The sequence below is a fragment of the Thyridium curvatum genome (assembly GCF_004353045.1).
Source record: "Thyridium curvatum strain D216 chromosome Unknown NODE_15_length_556224_cov_80.126021, whole genome shotgun sequence".
Classification (NCBI taxonomy): Eukaryota; Fungi; Ascomycota; class Sordariomycetes; order Thyridiales; family Thyridiaceae; genus Thyridium; species Thyridium curvatum.
In genome coordinates, this window is record NW_022156770.1 from 448,290 (window position 1) to 465,179 (window position 16,890).

The 16,890-nt window shown below is 53.6% G+C and overlaps 4 protein-coding genes across 4 annotated transcripts; 2 read left to right on the forward strand and 2 right to left on the reverse strand.

Annotated features, from left to right (window-relative positions):
* Positions 1 to 4,183: 4,183 nt before the first annotated feature.
* On the reverse strand, positions 4,184 to 6,511 carry E0L32_003514 (uncharacterized protein; the record flags this gene model as incomplete). The annotated part of the gene is made up of 1 exon (XM_031137823.1): positions 4,184 to 6,511. The coding sequence occupies one exon, from the start codon at positions 6,509 to 6,511 to the stop codon at positions 4,184 to 4,186; it is 2,328 nt and encodes a 775-aa protein (XP_030998663.1).
* A 5,013-nt stretch (positions 6,512 to 11,524) lies between these two features.
* On the reverse strand, positions 11,525 to 12,970 carry E0L32_003515 (uncharacterized protein; the record flags this gene model as incomplete). Its single annotated transcript, XM_031137824.1, has 3 exons — positions 11,525 to 11,661; positions 11,735 to 12,695; positions 12,773 to 12,970. The coding sequence occupies 3 exons, from the start codon at positions 12,968 to 12,970 to the stop codon at positions 11,525 to 11,527; spliced, it is 1,296 nt and encodes a 431-aa protein (XP_030998664.1).
* A 1,141-nt stretch (positions 12,971 to 14,111) lies between these two features.
* On the forward strand, positions 14,112 to 15,267 carry E0L32_003516 (uncharacterized protein; the record flags this gene model as incomplete). The annotated part of the gene is made up of 2 exons (XM_031137825.1): positions 14,112 to 14,651; positions 14,731 to 15,267. 2 exons carry the CDS (start codon positions 14,112 to 14,114, stop codon positions 15,265 to 15,267), a joined length of 1,077 nt encoding a protein of 358 aa, XP_030998665.1.
* Positions 15,268 to 15,689: 422 nt separating this feature from the next.
* On the forward strand, positions 15,690 to 16,849 carry E0L32_003517 (uncharacterized protein; the record flags this gene model as incomplete). The annotated part of the gene is made up of 2 exons (XM_031137826.1): positions 15,690 to 15,884; positions 16,172 to 16,849. 2 exons carry the CDS (start codon positions 15,690 to 15,692, stop codon positions 16,847 to 16,849), a joined length of 873 nt encoding a protein of 290 aa, XP_030998666.1.
* Between the last annotated feature and the right edge of the window lie 41 nt (positions 16,850 to 16,890).

The following is a 16,890-nucleotide window of genomic DNA, read 5'->3' on the forward strand; positions in this document are numbered from 1 at the left end:
TCGCTCGCTGGCTTGCACCTGCATATGCACAGATTGGAACTGTTCCTGAATCAACTCTAGGCCCGAACCCCCCCCCCCCCCCCCCAATCTTTGGTTTGTCAACCATGCCGTGCCACCGTCAGTCCCGACCACGCCCACCACGGTTCGCGAGGGCATTGGACAGTCGCAGCCACACCTCAAACGCCCGTCCTGCGGCGACCCGGGAAAAGCTCGTTCCCTGTTCTGTATATTTAGACATTGCGTCGTCGAGCTGGGCGAGGCTTGCGAGCGAGCTGTGTGCAACCACGCCTTGCTTGAGCACACACCACAACGCGCGTGCACACACGCCTGGCCACACAGTGAGCAGATTGCTTGCTCCTTTACTCGAGGGTTAAGCTTGTGTATGTGCAACCCACAAACCTGCGCCCAGGCCTCGGGGTCAGAGCCAAAAGAAGCAACAGCAAAGAACCCAGCTGCAACCCATTGCCCCTATCACGCTGCTGTGACACGCGCGCGTGAGCCGTCTCGGTCCGGTTTGTCGATTGCCTCGAAACTCAGGGCCACCGAGCTTGGCGGCGGCGGTGGTTGTGCTACGTACAATGAGGTGGAAGGGCCAGTCGATCCAGACAGCCCACCATACTTGGCCATTTCCAGCGTTGCTTTCTGCCGGATTGCAGTTCAGGTCAGGTCGGTCAAATGCTGCATGAACCTAAAATCGTACTGAATGGGCCCCATTGAAGTGCTGGCCCCGGCAATCTCTCTTTACCTGATCGAGGTAAAGAACGTGGGCTAGGGTCACAACGCTAGGATTACCGGGTCGGGGAACAATCTGGGTGCGGGCTTAATTCCACCGAGCTCTGTTTCGCTTTTTTTGGTCGCCGGGGAGTTCTAGGAGCCTCTTCGAAGTCCACCTCAACGCTCACTCGGGGTACGCATCAATCTTACTTGGTAGGTCAGGGACAAGTCAAAAACGCAGTCCTTGCCGCCGAGTGCTGTTCAAACCAGGGCTATGCCAGCCACTCTCGCGTTGAGGACGTTGGGCCAGCAAGGGTACAGATCATCTATCTCATGCAAGCCACGCAGTGAGCGCCGCCATCCGGCCATCTTTGGTGGTGGTAGAGGTCACAGATAGGCTTGACGGCTGCCGAACCAGCTAACGGCTCCTAGCTGCTCTTGCTGTACGTCCCTCTTGGCTCGCCACGTCTCGTTGGCCGGAGGCTCCGTGTGGTGGTGACGAGACGGCCAGCAGCATGACAGCACCATGAAAGACTTGTTTTGTTTGATAATGTCTCTGGTCGCCTTGCCGGTAAGCCTTTCCTGTCTGGTTGCTTGCCATGGTGATTCATCGTCTGAGCTTCCCCCCTGCAAGATCCCGAATCAACGGCCGAGCCGGCTGTCACTTTTCCTTTCTTCTTGAGACCTTTAGCCAGATAAGGCCTTCAACTATGAGCTGTGTATGCTGCCTGAGCTACGATTCAGCCGTTCTTTGCTTTTTTACCCGTCGTGCGCAAAGCTCTAGACAAGCCCGTCGGATGCCATCTGTTTCAATATCAGCGATGAACAAGTTGACCAACTACTGCACTCCCAAGAAACTTTGGGTGTTTCTGGGACGAAGGAGGACCAATCGATTCTCCCCGCAATACCTATGCCAATACCACTCTAGAAACAGGATTCTCTCCCAGTGTGCACAGATTAAGGTCCCAAGCTCATACCAAAGAGCACGAACCGATCGAGAGATTGTCTTGCTCTGGAGACGGCTTGGCAAATGCACTCGTCTAAGCACGCTCGCAGTCCGTCCCTCTGCCTTTCATCCCAAGAATCACCCTTCTTCCTTGTCTTCACCCCACAGAAGCAAAGTGTTGTGGCGACGTTGATTTGCATGATTTGCATGGGGTCATCCCGGTCAAGCGTGTTCGGGACGGATGATGGACGCGCAGGGGAGGGATGCCGCTCAAGCGCGCCAGCAACACTTTCTTCTCCAAGTTGCTTCCAAAGGATCGGCGTTTTGGAGGGCGCTGCTTCGGTGCAGCTAGACCGCGAACACCGATCTTGCGGACCCTGACATATTCTTGTACCTACCTCGGGTCTTTGAAGGGCTTCCAAAACGCAAACGACCGAGCTTCGGAAGACTCTCCTGTTCGTATCCGCTCTGGACCAGGTCCATTCATTCGCCGCCTAATGCGAAATCTTGTCTGCTGAGCGAGTGCTTGCGGGTAAAGGCACAACCTGCTATCACACCGACGACGACAATATCGTACAATAAAGAAAGGGCCGAAGCTAGGCTCCTGCTCCCTGAAGATATCCCCAGGGCTAGCCGTCTCACACAGAGTGCCGTATCCAGACCATGCCCACCGGGCCGGGATACCCTCAGCGCTGGAGCCTTTCCACGTTTTTGCTTGCCTTTCTTAGCATGGTCATCCAGGTCAATGACAGGGAATGCCAGCGGCTTCTCGGTCCTGGCGCCATCCATTCTACAAGTACGGGGACTGGTTTGAACTAGCTTGGCGGTCGGTAGAGGTACATTTCTTCTTTCGAAACATGGGGACAGTACATGGCTGTGCCCTCCCCCTGTCTTAGTGCCGCTCCCACACACACGCCCATTTTTTTTTCTTTTTCGGTTTCCAGTAAAGAAACAATGTGATAACTTGAGGTAATAAGACCTGTTTATTGAAGAACAGCGAGATGAACGTGGATTCTCTTTTACATCATCGCTTGCTTTGATGATTCATGTTAAGAGAAATGGTGACAACTCTGATTCCTGGTCCCATGTCCAGTTCCAGTTCCCTTCTTCATGCCAACCCTGAGCCTGCCCACCGGGCCACTTTCCATCCCGCCATCCTTTTTCCGATTCAGCCTCAGACATGCATATTGGGGGGTGTTGCTCAACGGCTACCTGCATGCCGAGAGGAGAGATAGAGTCTCATTCTACACGTACAAAGACAGGAAACGGACACTTTTCCCGAGAAACCTTGTGTTGACGGCCCGGGTTCATGCTCGTTTCTTCTTTGTACACCAGGCACGCGCTCGTTTCCTGTCCAGTCGCTTCTCTCCGATGAGGAGGAACCTGGCGGTCACCAATCTCTCCTTCCTTTCTTTTTTGTTCTTTTCTTTTTTTTCTTCCTGCACCACTGAGACAGCATGTACCTACATCCGGTGCATCAGATTCCCCCTTGTTTCTCGTCTATCTGGGTGAGCTAGATACAAGCACGATTCCGAGTTCGCCGCGCGAGCGCGCGAACACACGTACGCGCCGCCTGTGCTGTGCCCAGAACTCGGCGCATCACATCGTCCACAGATGGGCGGGTCCACCGGCTCTGAGTGCCGGACCAGGTAATTTTTCGCATTAGAAAATAGAAAAAAACATACAAGATGCAGACGGGAGGAGAGCCGCCGGTCGGCACTGTACGGTTCAGGCAAACTGCGGCGGGCATACCCGCATGCAAATGCTTCCCTGTGGTGCTTGTCTAGAGGAAGGTTTTGGGAAACGCGCGCGTGCCCCGCCATGTACTTCCCTTGCACACGGCCTCTCGCCTCCCTGAACGCCTTCTACTCAGGTGCAAACGCGGCCCGGCTGTTGATACAAGACAAGACACATCATCTATTGCATGAAGGTCGCCGAGGTGCCCGAACAAGGCAAGGGGGCGAGGGGGGGAGGGGGAGGGCGTGAAAAGCTTATGTATTCGACTTTCGATGTGTTGCCATGGTGTCTAGCTTCATCTGTTCGTGTCAACGTCAATCTCCCCTCCAGCTCTATGAGAGGAACTATCGCCCACCGCGTTCAGCAAACAGATCAACGATTTTTTGCACATGTTGCTCACAAGCCTATGGATCAAACAAGCTCTGAAGAACGTGTCTTTATAGAAAACGGATGCTGCCAGATATTCGTTCTTCTCAGTGGTACAAAAAATAAAAGCCTAAAGCAAAAGTGCAACTAGATCAGAAGAGATAACAAAACTCAACATGTATGCTCGCAAAACAACGACGAAAACAACAACAAAAAGACAACAAGTCAAAAGAGAAAACGCCCGGGCATGCCAGTGATGGTCGTCTTTCGAGTTTTCCTTTCGAAGAGCCCTTTTGACAAACCCATGCAAGATGCAGGTAGGTCTAAAACAATTTCCTCCTCGTCTACCACGCCGACCATCCGAGATACAAAACCTCCCTCCCCCTCCCCCCTTTCCCTCCATCTCTCCAGGAGGGGCTATCACACAAAGATCCCTCGCCCACTGGCAAGCCTGACAAAGCTGTACGGCACGTTCTGCCCGACCAGCAGCCGCAGAGTCTCGACGGTCGTGAAGGCCGCCGTGTCGGCGAACCCATAGGCCGCGAAGCCGTTCTGCTCGGCGACGGCGCACGGGTCGGCTTTCCGCAACACGGATCCGTCGGCGAGGTCGAGAAAGACGCGTCGTGCTGCGGCGCTGCTGCCAGGCACCTGCTGCTGTTGCTGCTGCTGCTGCTGTTGGGAGCCAAAGACGCGCACGAGCATGCCGACGAGGTTGCTCTTCTCCGGCGCCAGCGCGCTCACAATGACAAACGGCGCGCCGCTGCTGTTGTTGTCCGTGGCGCCGCCCCCGTCCATCCGCGCCCGCTGCAGGCTCTCGAGCGAGTTGAACGGCTCGATCGTCAGGCCTCGGGCCAGCGCGGCGGGGGTCTTGAAGCCCACCGTGTACACCTTGCCGATCTGGAGCGCCTTGAGCGCGAATATGGCGCTGGCCGCGTCGTCCGAGGTCGAGGCCAGGACGATGGCGGAGCGGCCAAAGTACGCCGAGGGGGCAAAGTCGCGCGTGAGCGTGCTCAGGATGCCTCGCCAGGAGGCATTGTCAAAGACGAGTGTCGTGCTTGGCGGTAGCCCGGAGATATAGACGGGTGCGTGGGGCTCGCTCTGGTTGTGGTGCGGGCTTGAGGGGATGGACGCCGGCGCGGAGCTCGGGGTCGAGTTGCTAGGCTGGACGATGATGGTGTCCACCATGCCTATCACACGGGCGGCTTCACTTAGGATGGGGCCAGCTCCGCCGTTGAGGGCCTTGAAGAAGACACTGCTGTTGTTGCCGGTGATGCTGGCATGGGAGACGGGCGGGGTGAGGTAGGCGCCGCCAAAGTTCCTTTGGTTGCACCACGCCTCCATGCACGCCGAGCCCTTGGGCTGTCGCTCAACGACTGCAAAGTGGTGAGGTAAGCCTAGTTCGTTGAAGCACTTCTCATAGAAGGGCGCCGTAGGGGTGGCGCTTCGTGAAGCAGGACTGCTGATGCCGTATATGCTCTTCTTAGGCAGTTGTCCCAGAAGCGATAGCGCAGCGTTGATTTCCGCTGCGCTCATCTGACCGGGTGCGGCAATCTCGGGAAGCAAGGGGTGAGTGATAGGGGTGAAGACCTTGTTCAGCGTTCTTGAGAATTGACCTGTTGGACCCATGTTCACGGCAGAGAATGGTGGTGCGTCGGGGTATTCGGTCCTCATCTTTGACCGGAAGTACTCGAGTTCAAAGTTCTCGTTGTGATCGTTTGTCAGGGCAATCATCTTGATGATGTCCGCATATTGTTGAGACTGCCTGAAGATAGCCTCGGCTTTGGATGAAGGCCACTTGAACGTGCCTGAAAAATCGTGAAAGGCAGACATGATCCGGCTGTTTCCTCGTTGTTGCCATAGCCTTCTCCTGATCTTCTCGGGCAGCCATAGCTCAACGTCGATATACTCCACGCCCCATTGAATTGCCCTGTAGAGGTACTCGTAATAGAGATCGGGATCTTGCATGGGAAACCGACCGTTCTCGCGCGTGCACCTGGTTGTGAATATTATGGGCAGTTCTGTCCTCTGCCGTAGGAGCATGACCTGCTCGCCGACGTAGCTCAGACTGGGTATTTGAGAATAGGCGCCGTCACCTAGAGGCTCTTTCAGAAAATCCACACGAATCTCAACCGCATCCGAGCCAACGGTCAGGATGTCGATGTTGGGCAACGCCGCCCTGACATCTGGAAAGGTGGTTGAGATGAAGTATGTCCTCGGTTTCGTCATCAGCGTCTCGTGATGATTGATTTGACCCAGCGTAAAAGAAATAAACCTGGACAAGTCCCTCCTGAAGAACGGGGCACTGGTGTACAAAAATTCGTAGTCACACTCTGCCGAAAGATAGAGGTCTGGCGGCATCCCCAAGTTCACGCAGTGCGCGTGGATAGCTACCACAGCCATCTTGTCTCGTGAGACCACGTCGGTCTTTGCCTTGTCTGAAGCAATGCCGACGACCAGCCCCTGGTCAGCAGACGTGATTTCGCCAAAGCTATCTCGAGAGCAAAAAGGTTGCCCGAGAATCTCGGCAAAGACTGAAACGATGCTGTCCTGGCCTGGGCCGTGAACGATGACCACAGTCCTCGTATCGCCTCTCTGAGGACCACTCCCAAACCTGGTTCCATTCGTTGCGGGTAATGAGGGTGCGGTCATGTCCACATCCATATCAATTGCAACGTCATGCAGACCGCCATTAACCCTTCCCGAATGCGCCGGCGTTGGCGACGCGCGTAGTTGCTGGACGGCAGCCATTCTGGCGATCTTTCTCCGACCCTGGCCGTCGTACCCAGCACCTTTCCTTCAAAAATCCTGGACCTGGCTCTGACCACGAGTGGCTCTGTCTCAACCGGTGGCAAAGTTCCCGTAATACAGTCCACGGAGGCGACAGTACTCGTTACAGTGCTTTAGATCGTCGATGAGGATAGAGACTGCCACGTATGAGAGGCCACATGGATACGGGGAGAGAGGCAACCGGGTTATCTCGTGCTGGAGAGTTGTCCCAACCCAATCAGCCACAGCCGCAGGCGATAGACTCGGCGACGATGTCTCAAGCCCAACGGGAAGCACGGTCGAGAAGCAAATGGAAAGAAGCTGCTTCAATCGCCGTTGGTTGGGTCCGGAGATATCCCGGTGGATGTATGCGAGGTGCTGCTGGCCAACAACACAGGACGGCGGTGAAGGGTGTTATCAAGATCTAGCTCACAGGAAAGATGTTGTGCCAACAAGGGAAAGAAGCCGGCGAGGTTAAAGAAGAGTAGGCCTGGCGGGCAGAGAGGGTCACCGGTGCGGTACCGAGCGGGCGTAGAGGTTACAATGCGATGGGGAAGGGGGTATGATAAGGACGGAATAATTATCAGTGGTCCATACCAGCCGTAGGAGGGGTGGCCGGTGCGTGTTGGGCGAGGACGAGTCGGCTCCAGGACAGAGGATTTCTCCCAAGCGCAGTAAACGAGCACGTTTGGCTTCCCGGATCGCTGGTGATTCCGTTTCGGCCTCAAAGAGGGGGCGTGGTTATGTAGATATCTGCACCACCGGAGGACACAAGGAGAAGGCGCCGCCACAGTAGGCCGGTGGCGGGCGTGCGACACAGTGGGCAGAGGAAAACAGAGCCTCGTGCGCGACACAGACCCTGCGGGTTTCGGAAAGTTTTTGTGTGTAAGACACAGGATGCACAGCAGCACGAGAGCGCGATGCTGGCGGGCGCAGGGTGACTGATTGGAGGATCCTGATGTGAGCAGACAACGGTGATCTGTCTCTGCTCTCAGCTTGGGCGCGCAATGTGGTCGATGTTTAGACGTCGGGTCTTTGCGGCGGGCGCCGCTACGCTTCCAAGGAAGAGACGTAAAGTTCTCTCCGGGAGGATGACGACTGGCGGTCCATCCGAATGAAGAGGATCGGCACGGCGGTCGCAATCTTTGCCTGTTTCTGCGGCAGACGAGGGTGGACGATGGAGGTTGCAGTCGCAGCAGCCTCAGATGTTGCGCATCGCAAAACCCAGCACAGCGTCCAAATCATGGAGTGCCAAGACCAGGGCAAGAAAACAGCAAATGATAGATTCTCGGGTACCCAAGTGACCAGAGCCAACCCAGAGGTAGAAGAAGCTAACAAGCGGCGGCGGAACAGAGAAAATGGGTCTGGCCGGGGGAGCGGAGTGGGGGTTCTGAGGGTTTAGCGGGTTGGGGGGAGCCTCAGTGCTGAAATCATGGAGGGTCGTATGGACGGATTTTAGGCGGGAAAACAGAAGGATGTGGCACTGGACGGGCCTAGAGAGCCAGGCAGCTCCAGTGGATCAGCCTCCAGTCCTTGGCCTTGTGGCAAAGTTGGGGACACTTTCTGAGTGGGCATGGGGAAGGGTTAGCCTTTCCAGCTTTGGTGGTTCTGTTGGCTTCCCCCGCGACATGGATTGCGATCACTTCGACTGATGTTCAAAGCCTGACAAGAAGAGACATGACTTTCTGATTTGGATCAAATCAATAACACCCTTCCACTGAAGACAGGTCGCACTGTTGTCTGAACTGAATTTCACCCTCATCATCAGCAGGCTACCCAAGTAAATCGGCAGCTAGGCCCAGGTGTGAGAACGTCCCTGCATTCCGGCACTGCTCGAGACGCATTACCTAAAAAGGACTTCCACTGTTTTAGAGGCTTTCAAAACACGCCCAAGATCCATATTTCTCCTCTCCGTTCCCGGAGAATTCACAGATACACCAACTAATATGTGCAACAGCTAAGGTAGGTGCCTAATAGATCACATGCCGCGCCGCGATATGCTGCCTACCGTCAGCCCATGGTTCGTCCTCAGGGAGATCGGTTGACGACCGTCGCCAAACATCACCGACCTTTCAGAGGGGAGCTCCTTCCTTGAACCCTTTGCTCCAACAAGAAAGAGAAGGAAAGGGCAGGTGGGGACCGGGACAGGCTTCCCCTGGCCCCTGTCAATGGCGCTCCAAGATTTGGGGAAACAGCCCCACATCGCCATCGCGATATTTCCCCCCTTTCCGGAGTTCATTCGACATAAAAATCCCACCAATGAGCAGCCAGATGGCGTCTCTTGGTTCCTCACCTCCCCGCAGCCAGATTTCCTGCTCGACCACCGTCTAGAATTTCTCCTAGAGGGTTGCTCGTTGCTTGCTCTACGGAGTACCTAACGTACGCCAACTAGGCCTTTGGTTGGAGACTCGCTCTCCCAAGATCGCCGCGTCGAAGAGACCAGGACTAATTGAAGCAGGCTTTACATGCCCGAGGTCCGCCCGGAGACGAAGGGTTGGTCTGACTGCCCTCTGCGTCGTCCGCACCGTTTCCACCCTTGGGACATGCCCTCTCCAGAGGCTTGTTTATTTCAGACACTAGACGTGAAAATCTTCCGATGCGTGCAACGGTCCGGGTGCAACCGTACCCAGTGATTATTACCCAGTTTATCCTTTCATTGCAGCGCAGCTCTCAACATTCTGACATATCAGGCTGAATGATCGCGTTCCACGTGCCAGTTCCACAGCCCTGGGTCCCCGAGATTCATTTTGCACATAAGCTTACTTCTTGATAGTCTTCAGTCTGGGGTTGATAATCATTGACTCTGCCTCTGAAGCAGATGAGAGAGAGTGTGTGTACAAGTACGAGGTAGGGTCGGCGTTCTGCCGAAGCCCGTGACAGTGACTCCACAATAACTCCTTGATGATCATTAAACACCCGTCGGCTATTTCCTCCAGTCTTCATGTACGTGAAGACGAGACAAGATGGCAAGATTGTATGTTCCTTGAAAAAGCTATGAAAAAGCTATGAAAGATGAAAGGAGTAACACATACCTCTCATCTCACCATGTATTGATTGACTATCGTTTCTCTCACATGCGTGTCTCGTCGAGGCGACGGAGTAATGTTGCATGACAGTAGAACCTTTGAGTCGGCATTGGACTTAAAGTATTGGTGGAATCCAAATGGTCTCGACACGGGCAAAGGAGCAATGAGAAGTGGGATGTATCGAAGCCACGTGGTCCTATTCGAGAAGCGTTTCTGCTTCTCACATCATGCATAACGTCCGCGTATGGCGGTCTGGTCTCTTTTGGGCAAGAAATCCGGTCCACCTAGCACGTAAGAGATAGGTTCCCATCAGAGTTACGTTCCCAGCCATCGTCTTGAGAAAGATTCTCTATGTATTGAGTGTCATCATCTCGGTTAATGTCTTCAAGCATGTTGTTTGTTTGGTGGAGTGATTCCGGCCGTAGATCAGGTACCTAGTCCTCGTAAGCCTGGCCTTGGATGCGTTGGACACTACCATTATTCCAAACTCCGGAGAAATCACTAGAACAGAAACATTCTGAACTTTACCTTGACGAGTGTATACCTTTTGAAGAATAATGCCGTACATGTAGATCAGCAGGGAGTCGAACGGAAGAGTAAAGGCAACATGTACCTCTTCTCGTTCCGAAGGTGTTGTCAACATTCAAAGCGGACTTATATTTACTGGATTGTCCTGTTTCAGGGAGCTCCCTGGTCAGGAGTAATGCCAGGAGAGGTAGCGGAAAGAGACATCATCCAACCGGATCCTGCCGGTGACTCTTCCAAACTAGCTTCCCAACATATCAACGCCAACCTGGCTCTGGAAAACATCACTGCTTAGGTCTCTGGCCATCTCACCGAGGCCCGGACCATAGACCTGCACTCCTACTTCTTCAATGGGCAGACTTTGCCGGCTCTCTATCAATGTCAGCATCAAGATTATCTAACGTCGATATCAAGAGTATTTCATTTTTCCGCACATGAATTAGAGTGACTGAGCAGATTCTCAAGTCTTCACGGGGGCAGATCATATCGGTCACTGGCGTTCTGACAACAGTATCTGTGAGCCTGATTGGGGCCTCATCGCCCGGCTTACTCTAGCAAATAGGGGTCAGAATAGTTGGCAGAAATCCACCAGGAGATATCTCAATGTTATCAATCCGAATCCATACTCTGAAACCCACAAGGGTTGTCCCACCACCTAAAGCCGATGTGTTTGATGGCCGGTTAAATACTTCTGTTAACAACCCATCCGCTGGGCTGACCACAACTTCTGGACACAGTCAGCCCGAGAGGTAATATCTCTTGCTATTCCGCACAAGTCTCATCGCTGGAAGATGTACCGGATGGGCTTGTGGCCATCAATCAAGAGGAATGATATTACATTGAAGGTTACCCATCATTACCGTAGAAAGCTGCCGTCGCTAGGATCTATTCAGAATCCTAGCATTACCTAGCAATTCCCGTTTGCCGCATTCTATCTCGGGATGGGGTAGTTGCTACTCAGTTGGCAGCAGCGTAAGTTGAACATAAACTCTTCTAGGGGTGAAGAGACAACCTCAAAGAGGCTAAGAAATGGGGCACCATGCGGCATGCTGTACGTGCTGAACCTTATGTGCCATGATCAACGGCGAAGGATGCAGAACAACGATCTCGCTGCAGGCGGCGGGCTGGCACTCCTGCATACCAAGGCAAGATAAGATAGCACGTATAGAGTTAGGAAGTGCTGGGACCGGTGCTAAGGTCCTGGTTCTTGCATTAACAAAATGGTAAGGACTGGAACCATTACAGTTGAATTGCGTGTACTCACTCGAGTACCTCTCTAGGCAGGCTACCTACTTCAGATCCTTTTATATTATCTGATTTGTTTAGGTAGTTAGATACTGAGCTATGCTAGGTAGTAACTCAGATCAGAACATTTTGATTAAGCAATAAAATTACCCCCTGAACTGAACCTGACCTATCTGGTTCTCACCGCCCAAAGACAACTTTAAATAACCCCGATGCAAAGGTAGTAGCCAAGCCAAACATTGCACGCGTCGCCAATCTGGGTATTCCACCTTTGCAGATTCGCTTTGGACACCTTTGTCTTGGAGGTGATCACGTCACATGTGTCGCCGTCGACCACTATATTGACAAATCAACATGTCAGCATTGGCCCACCAGAATCCGATCGAACCGATCTTGTTCAAGGACATACCTTTGTAGAACTTGTTACAGTTGGTCACCATCCCCGGCTGCGTCGGCGTGGGCGTCGCCACCCCGTTGCCCTTGGTAGTCGTCGGCTTGGTCGTCGTGCTCGTGGGGATCACGGCCCCGATGGCGTGCACGCACACGTACACGTTGGCCCACATGTTCTCGCACTGGGAGCCCACGCCCGTGTTCCACGAGTAGAACGTGGCCAGGGGCAGGCTGTACTGGGCCAGCACGGACGCGCACGACTGCCCCTGCGCGACGAAGTGGAACTTGTCGCAGTTGGCCGTCATGCCGGGCTGCGTCGGCGTCGGCGTCGTGATGCCGTTGCCGGACGTTGTCGTCGGCTTGCTCGTCGTGGTGGGCGAGCCGCCGCCGCCGATGACGCCGACGCAGACGTACACTGAGGCCCACAAGCCGGAGCAGTCGGCCCCCACGCCCTCGTTCCAGGCGTAGAGCTGCGCGATCGTGATGCCGTTCTGGCTCAGGACGGCGCTGCAGCTGGTCCCGGGGTTCACAAAGTAGAACTTGTTGCAGTTGGGCGTTATGGACGGCGGCTGAGTAGGGCTCGGGGTGACGATGCCGTTGCCTCCGGTCGTGGTGGGACCCGGCCCCGTGGTGGTCGTTGGCTCGAAGCCGGGGCCGGCCACGCAGACGTAGACCTCGGCCCACATTCCCGAACAGTCGGCACCGACTCCGCTGTTCCATGCATAGAACTGGGCGACGGTAATGCCATACTGGGATAGGATGGAGCTGCAGCTGGTGCCTTTGCTGACAAAGTGCAACTTGGTACAGCCTGCGACGATCTCGGGCGGCTGCGTGGGCGTCGGCGTGACAATACCAGTACTGGTCGGCGTAGTGGTTGTCGAAGTGGTAGTTGTAGGATCGACTGGAGGTACACCCCAGTTCTCCTCCACACAATAAGACGTGCCGGCGATGACATTACATCCATTAGCAAGCGAAGGGTTCTGCTCGAACGTCAGCACTCCTTGCTCTATTCACCATGTTGCGAAGACTGAAGTCACAAATGTCATGGTTGACTTACCCAGCGGTATAGCCAGCTCAGCTGGATGAAGTTGTCAGTTGCGATTGCCTCGCAGGTATCTCCAGCTGCGCCGACATGCCAGTATGTGCAGTCCGGTGTAGTGTCGGAAGGGGCAGTGGTAGGCGGGTCAACAATGTAAGACTGGGCGACGGCCGAGCCGGCCAGAACCAGAAGAACGGAGCGCAAGTCAACACGCATCTTGGCATAGATCAGCAGGGAACTCAGGGGCCGAAATAGATTGACTTGAGATAATTGAGATTGGCAACGTTTTTGCCATACACGCCGATTTATACACCGTACCAGCCTACTCAGAGCAGACCGCCTTGGTGTAACATCATACTAGCTTCAAAGCTACCATTACGCAAATTCTGCGAATACCTACTCGGATGCATCTACCTGGCACCACAAGACGCTGATGTTATTGGAAGTCATGATCCAAGTACAAAGTCACCTGCCTAACCAAGTAAGTCAACATCTGCGTGATATTGGGCAATAATGCTGGAACGATGTTGCTGTCAGCTGAGAATGTGGCATCTCAGGGCTTGGCGTATTGTTGAGGCCTAGTTTCGTCAGAAAGTCATCTGCCTTCCAGGTATGAAGCTCAGTTGGACCAGGCAAACGCGGACATAGATCGTCGCCAAACGCGGTTGCGCACCTCCTCGACTCGATCTCAGGTTTTGCTGAAAGGTACCGGTACATGAGCGGTTGCCCAATGCCAAGGCTGTGGAAATGAGATTATCGATGCAGATACAGTAGCACATGTGAAATGTCTGAGCGTCCGTAAGCACAGCCTACCCTGCAATGCAACACTACCACGGCCAGCAGCCGCGGGGGGAAATAAGGTTGATCCAACGCGGTAATGGTGGCGTCGCTAACCCACACAAACAACCTTATCACAGTGGTATCGGCGCTGACCGGTGTCAAGTCTGAGTAAGATAGACGCGGAGAAGTTGCCCCTCTGGTCCGCAGTCTCATGACCGTGCCAGACATCTAAACTCCAAGAGGAGCTTCGATGCGATGAGAAAACCAAATAATCCAAGAATCTTGTGCAACGCTGACCTCTTGGCAGCGGCGCAGCAATATCACGGGATGCAAGTCGAATGAGATTGACATGGTTTGGGTTGGGGGATAGGGGCTGCCATCAGATGACGATTTGGATGATTGTTATTCGGGCTACAGGCTTGTGGTCTCTGAGGAGGAAAATGGAAGCCCTTTTGAGACCTCCTGTATACCAGGAGGAAGCTGGTTCCCATCTTTTGCCTGCTAGGTGTTTTACACATCCTTTTGCTGGACCTTCAGCTGTTGTGTCGTGAGACTGGCAGTCGACGTACTCACAATCATGGAGCTTTTGCTCGTCCTTCTTTGTTTTCAGGTGCTACCCAGTGCCCTTTGCTTCAAAAGCGGCTCGCACCTTGAAGGTTTCCACAGCTTGAGCTCGTTGCACTCGTTCGCCGACGATGACCCTTTCGCCGCCAACAACCATGTGATCAATCCCTGGGACGATCCTCGAGTCCAAGACCTCCTATGGGACGGGAAGCCTCTACCTTCTGGCGAGCCGAAGAGAAAGAGAACTGTCCTACAACATAGAGCTACCGGCGGTCGCACGGTCATTCCGTCAACATGGCCGCATCGACACTGTCTAGGGTGTTTCAATGCCGCAAGCGGAGACAGACCTGACATTGGCGACCTCAGCACTGAGTACCTGGTGACAGAACTCCTCAAGAAAGAGCCAGAGATGAGAGACTTGTGCGTCTTTTACACCGGCGTGCCCAATGATGAGCGACAGAACACCGCCAAGGGACAATCACTAGGTCCTCAGGAGAATCTCTCGCCGAGTGCAGCAAGATGGGCATGTGACCGTCAAATGTATTCTCTCTGGGTAAGACTTCATCCGAGATGAATACATTACCTTGTTATTCAGAGTGTGCATCCTTACTGATATGTTGTTCATTTTCCAGACTCTTTTCCCTGGTAGGGACGACAACGTGGCACCTCCTGGAACCGTACCCGATGACAGCATCAATAAGAAGAATTTCTGGGAGATAGACCGACAAGACAGCTGGCTCTATCACTTGAAGGACCCTCCCACCCGATTCACTTACTTTGAGAACATGTCTCGCGCGATGGCCAGACGCTGCTCAGGGAAAATCTGGGTGTACTCCCTCAACCCGACGAACCTGGCTCATTATGGTACACAGCAACCGCCTCCCGACAACAACAATGCCCACAGCATCTGGAACACCGTCGAATACCGAGAACTGAAGGCTCAAAACAAATGGACACATCTCATCAGCATTGACGCCAGCACGGGCGATATGCACCTTCTCCGGATGTCAGATCAGTCCCGTATTGGCCCGTACACAGGATCGGTGCCACGTGCTCTCGAGTTTCTCAACTCTACTCTGGGCAAGAGAGATACTTGCACCCAGAATCTTCTCTACCAGGGCCCCGGAGATGATTGGTTTGGTACTGGACGTCGCAGTAGCACCCGATGAGCATGACTTTTCTTCGTGTCTGGCCCTTGGATAACTGGCCCACTCAGGACTTGTATCAATGATACAGCAACTAGTTTCATATGTCAGAATACAATAATATTCAGTGGTTGACTCAGTATGCTTCCAGCGACGAGCTTGACTTGAGTTCTTTTCGTGCAGAGTTTCCGCAAGCATTTACAATGTATGTTTCAAATAAAGAGGAGTATTTCGCATAAAACAATTAGTCTCGACGGATGTGTTAAACGGGTATTTAGATACCGAAGTAATTGTCAAGCTGAGGTATCGAATCGTAAGACGTAAGACGTGCCTTGCCACCTTCTGATTTACCCCTCTCACTCCCCGCTCTGACCTTTTTAACCAACACCAGGGAAAGTTCCATGAGAAGACCCCATTGATTCAATCCCATCTATCCGTGAGCTGCGATGCAGGAACCTCATTCGGAATGCTTCTATGGCAGTTGGGATGACCACAGAAATGGCCGCATATCTTTCGAGGTCCACCTAAGGAACAATCTACGCCATATCCTTGGTGGTACGCGTCATAATGAAGATGCTCACATCAACGACAAGGAGGTCATGTTCTGGTCAGAGAGAGACTTGACAAGTGCAGCAGTAATGGTGTGTATGTTGCACAGTGAGACCGAGGTATCTGAAGGTTTGTGTTCCTTCCATTATTCAGACGAGGCCTGATCTTGGGCTGACTGCGAAATGTATTGCTAGACTTGGAGGACAGACTGCTCCAAATGTTGCTGCGAAGCAGAACTGCAACTCTAGATCAATTGCGTATGATCGACCTTCCTCAAAGCTCTATACTATCGAACCCGCTATTAAACCAGGTCCTTGTGGCTACAGCACTCCAGGCGGGCAATCCCAGCTTAGTACGGGACTTAATTACTTCTGTACAGCCTGGACCAGGTCATGACCTGTTGTTCGGGGCAGACAAAGGCCTACAGACTCTCGGAGGATCAGCACATGACTTCAGCGGCCACAAGGCGTACGGTCATGGAGCCTTGGCCGGACAGCCTGACAACGGATGCGAAATATGGGTGACTATGATCCGCGCTGGCTGGGCGGTTCCGCGTCAATACATGCAAGGTTGGGCAGCTACCAGCGCCGCGGTTGACGCGGGAAAGCAGCTATTTGATGTACTGCTGGAGCACAATGTCGAGATCACCGGCTCGGCTGCCTTTGCCGCAGTCATGCACGGGAGATATGAGCTACTCGACTACGCGCTCAACATATGCACTCCTGCGGACGAGCTTACCCGCAACATGCTGTTGGAGCAAGCTGCTACGAGAGAGCTTCGCTACATCAAGTTGCTTTTTGAATATGGGGTGGATGATATCAACTGGATTCCAGGAGGTGCCGCGAGTATGCCACGATCGAGAGAAGATACCATCCCAAGCAGGACACTGTTGCATGCGGCCGCCGAGTATGGGGAACCAGAAGTGGTGGATTTCTTGCTTCGGCACGGCGCTGAGGTTAGACGGGATTATTTCGGCAGAACTCCCTTGGACCTTGCAAGAAATGCTGGTCGTGCTGAGGTAATGGAAATATTCACTCGACAAGCAGGGGGAAACTGAGACGGAGCGGTGGGACATTTCATCACTATCATGACTAAGGA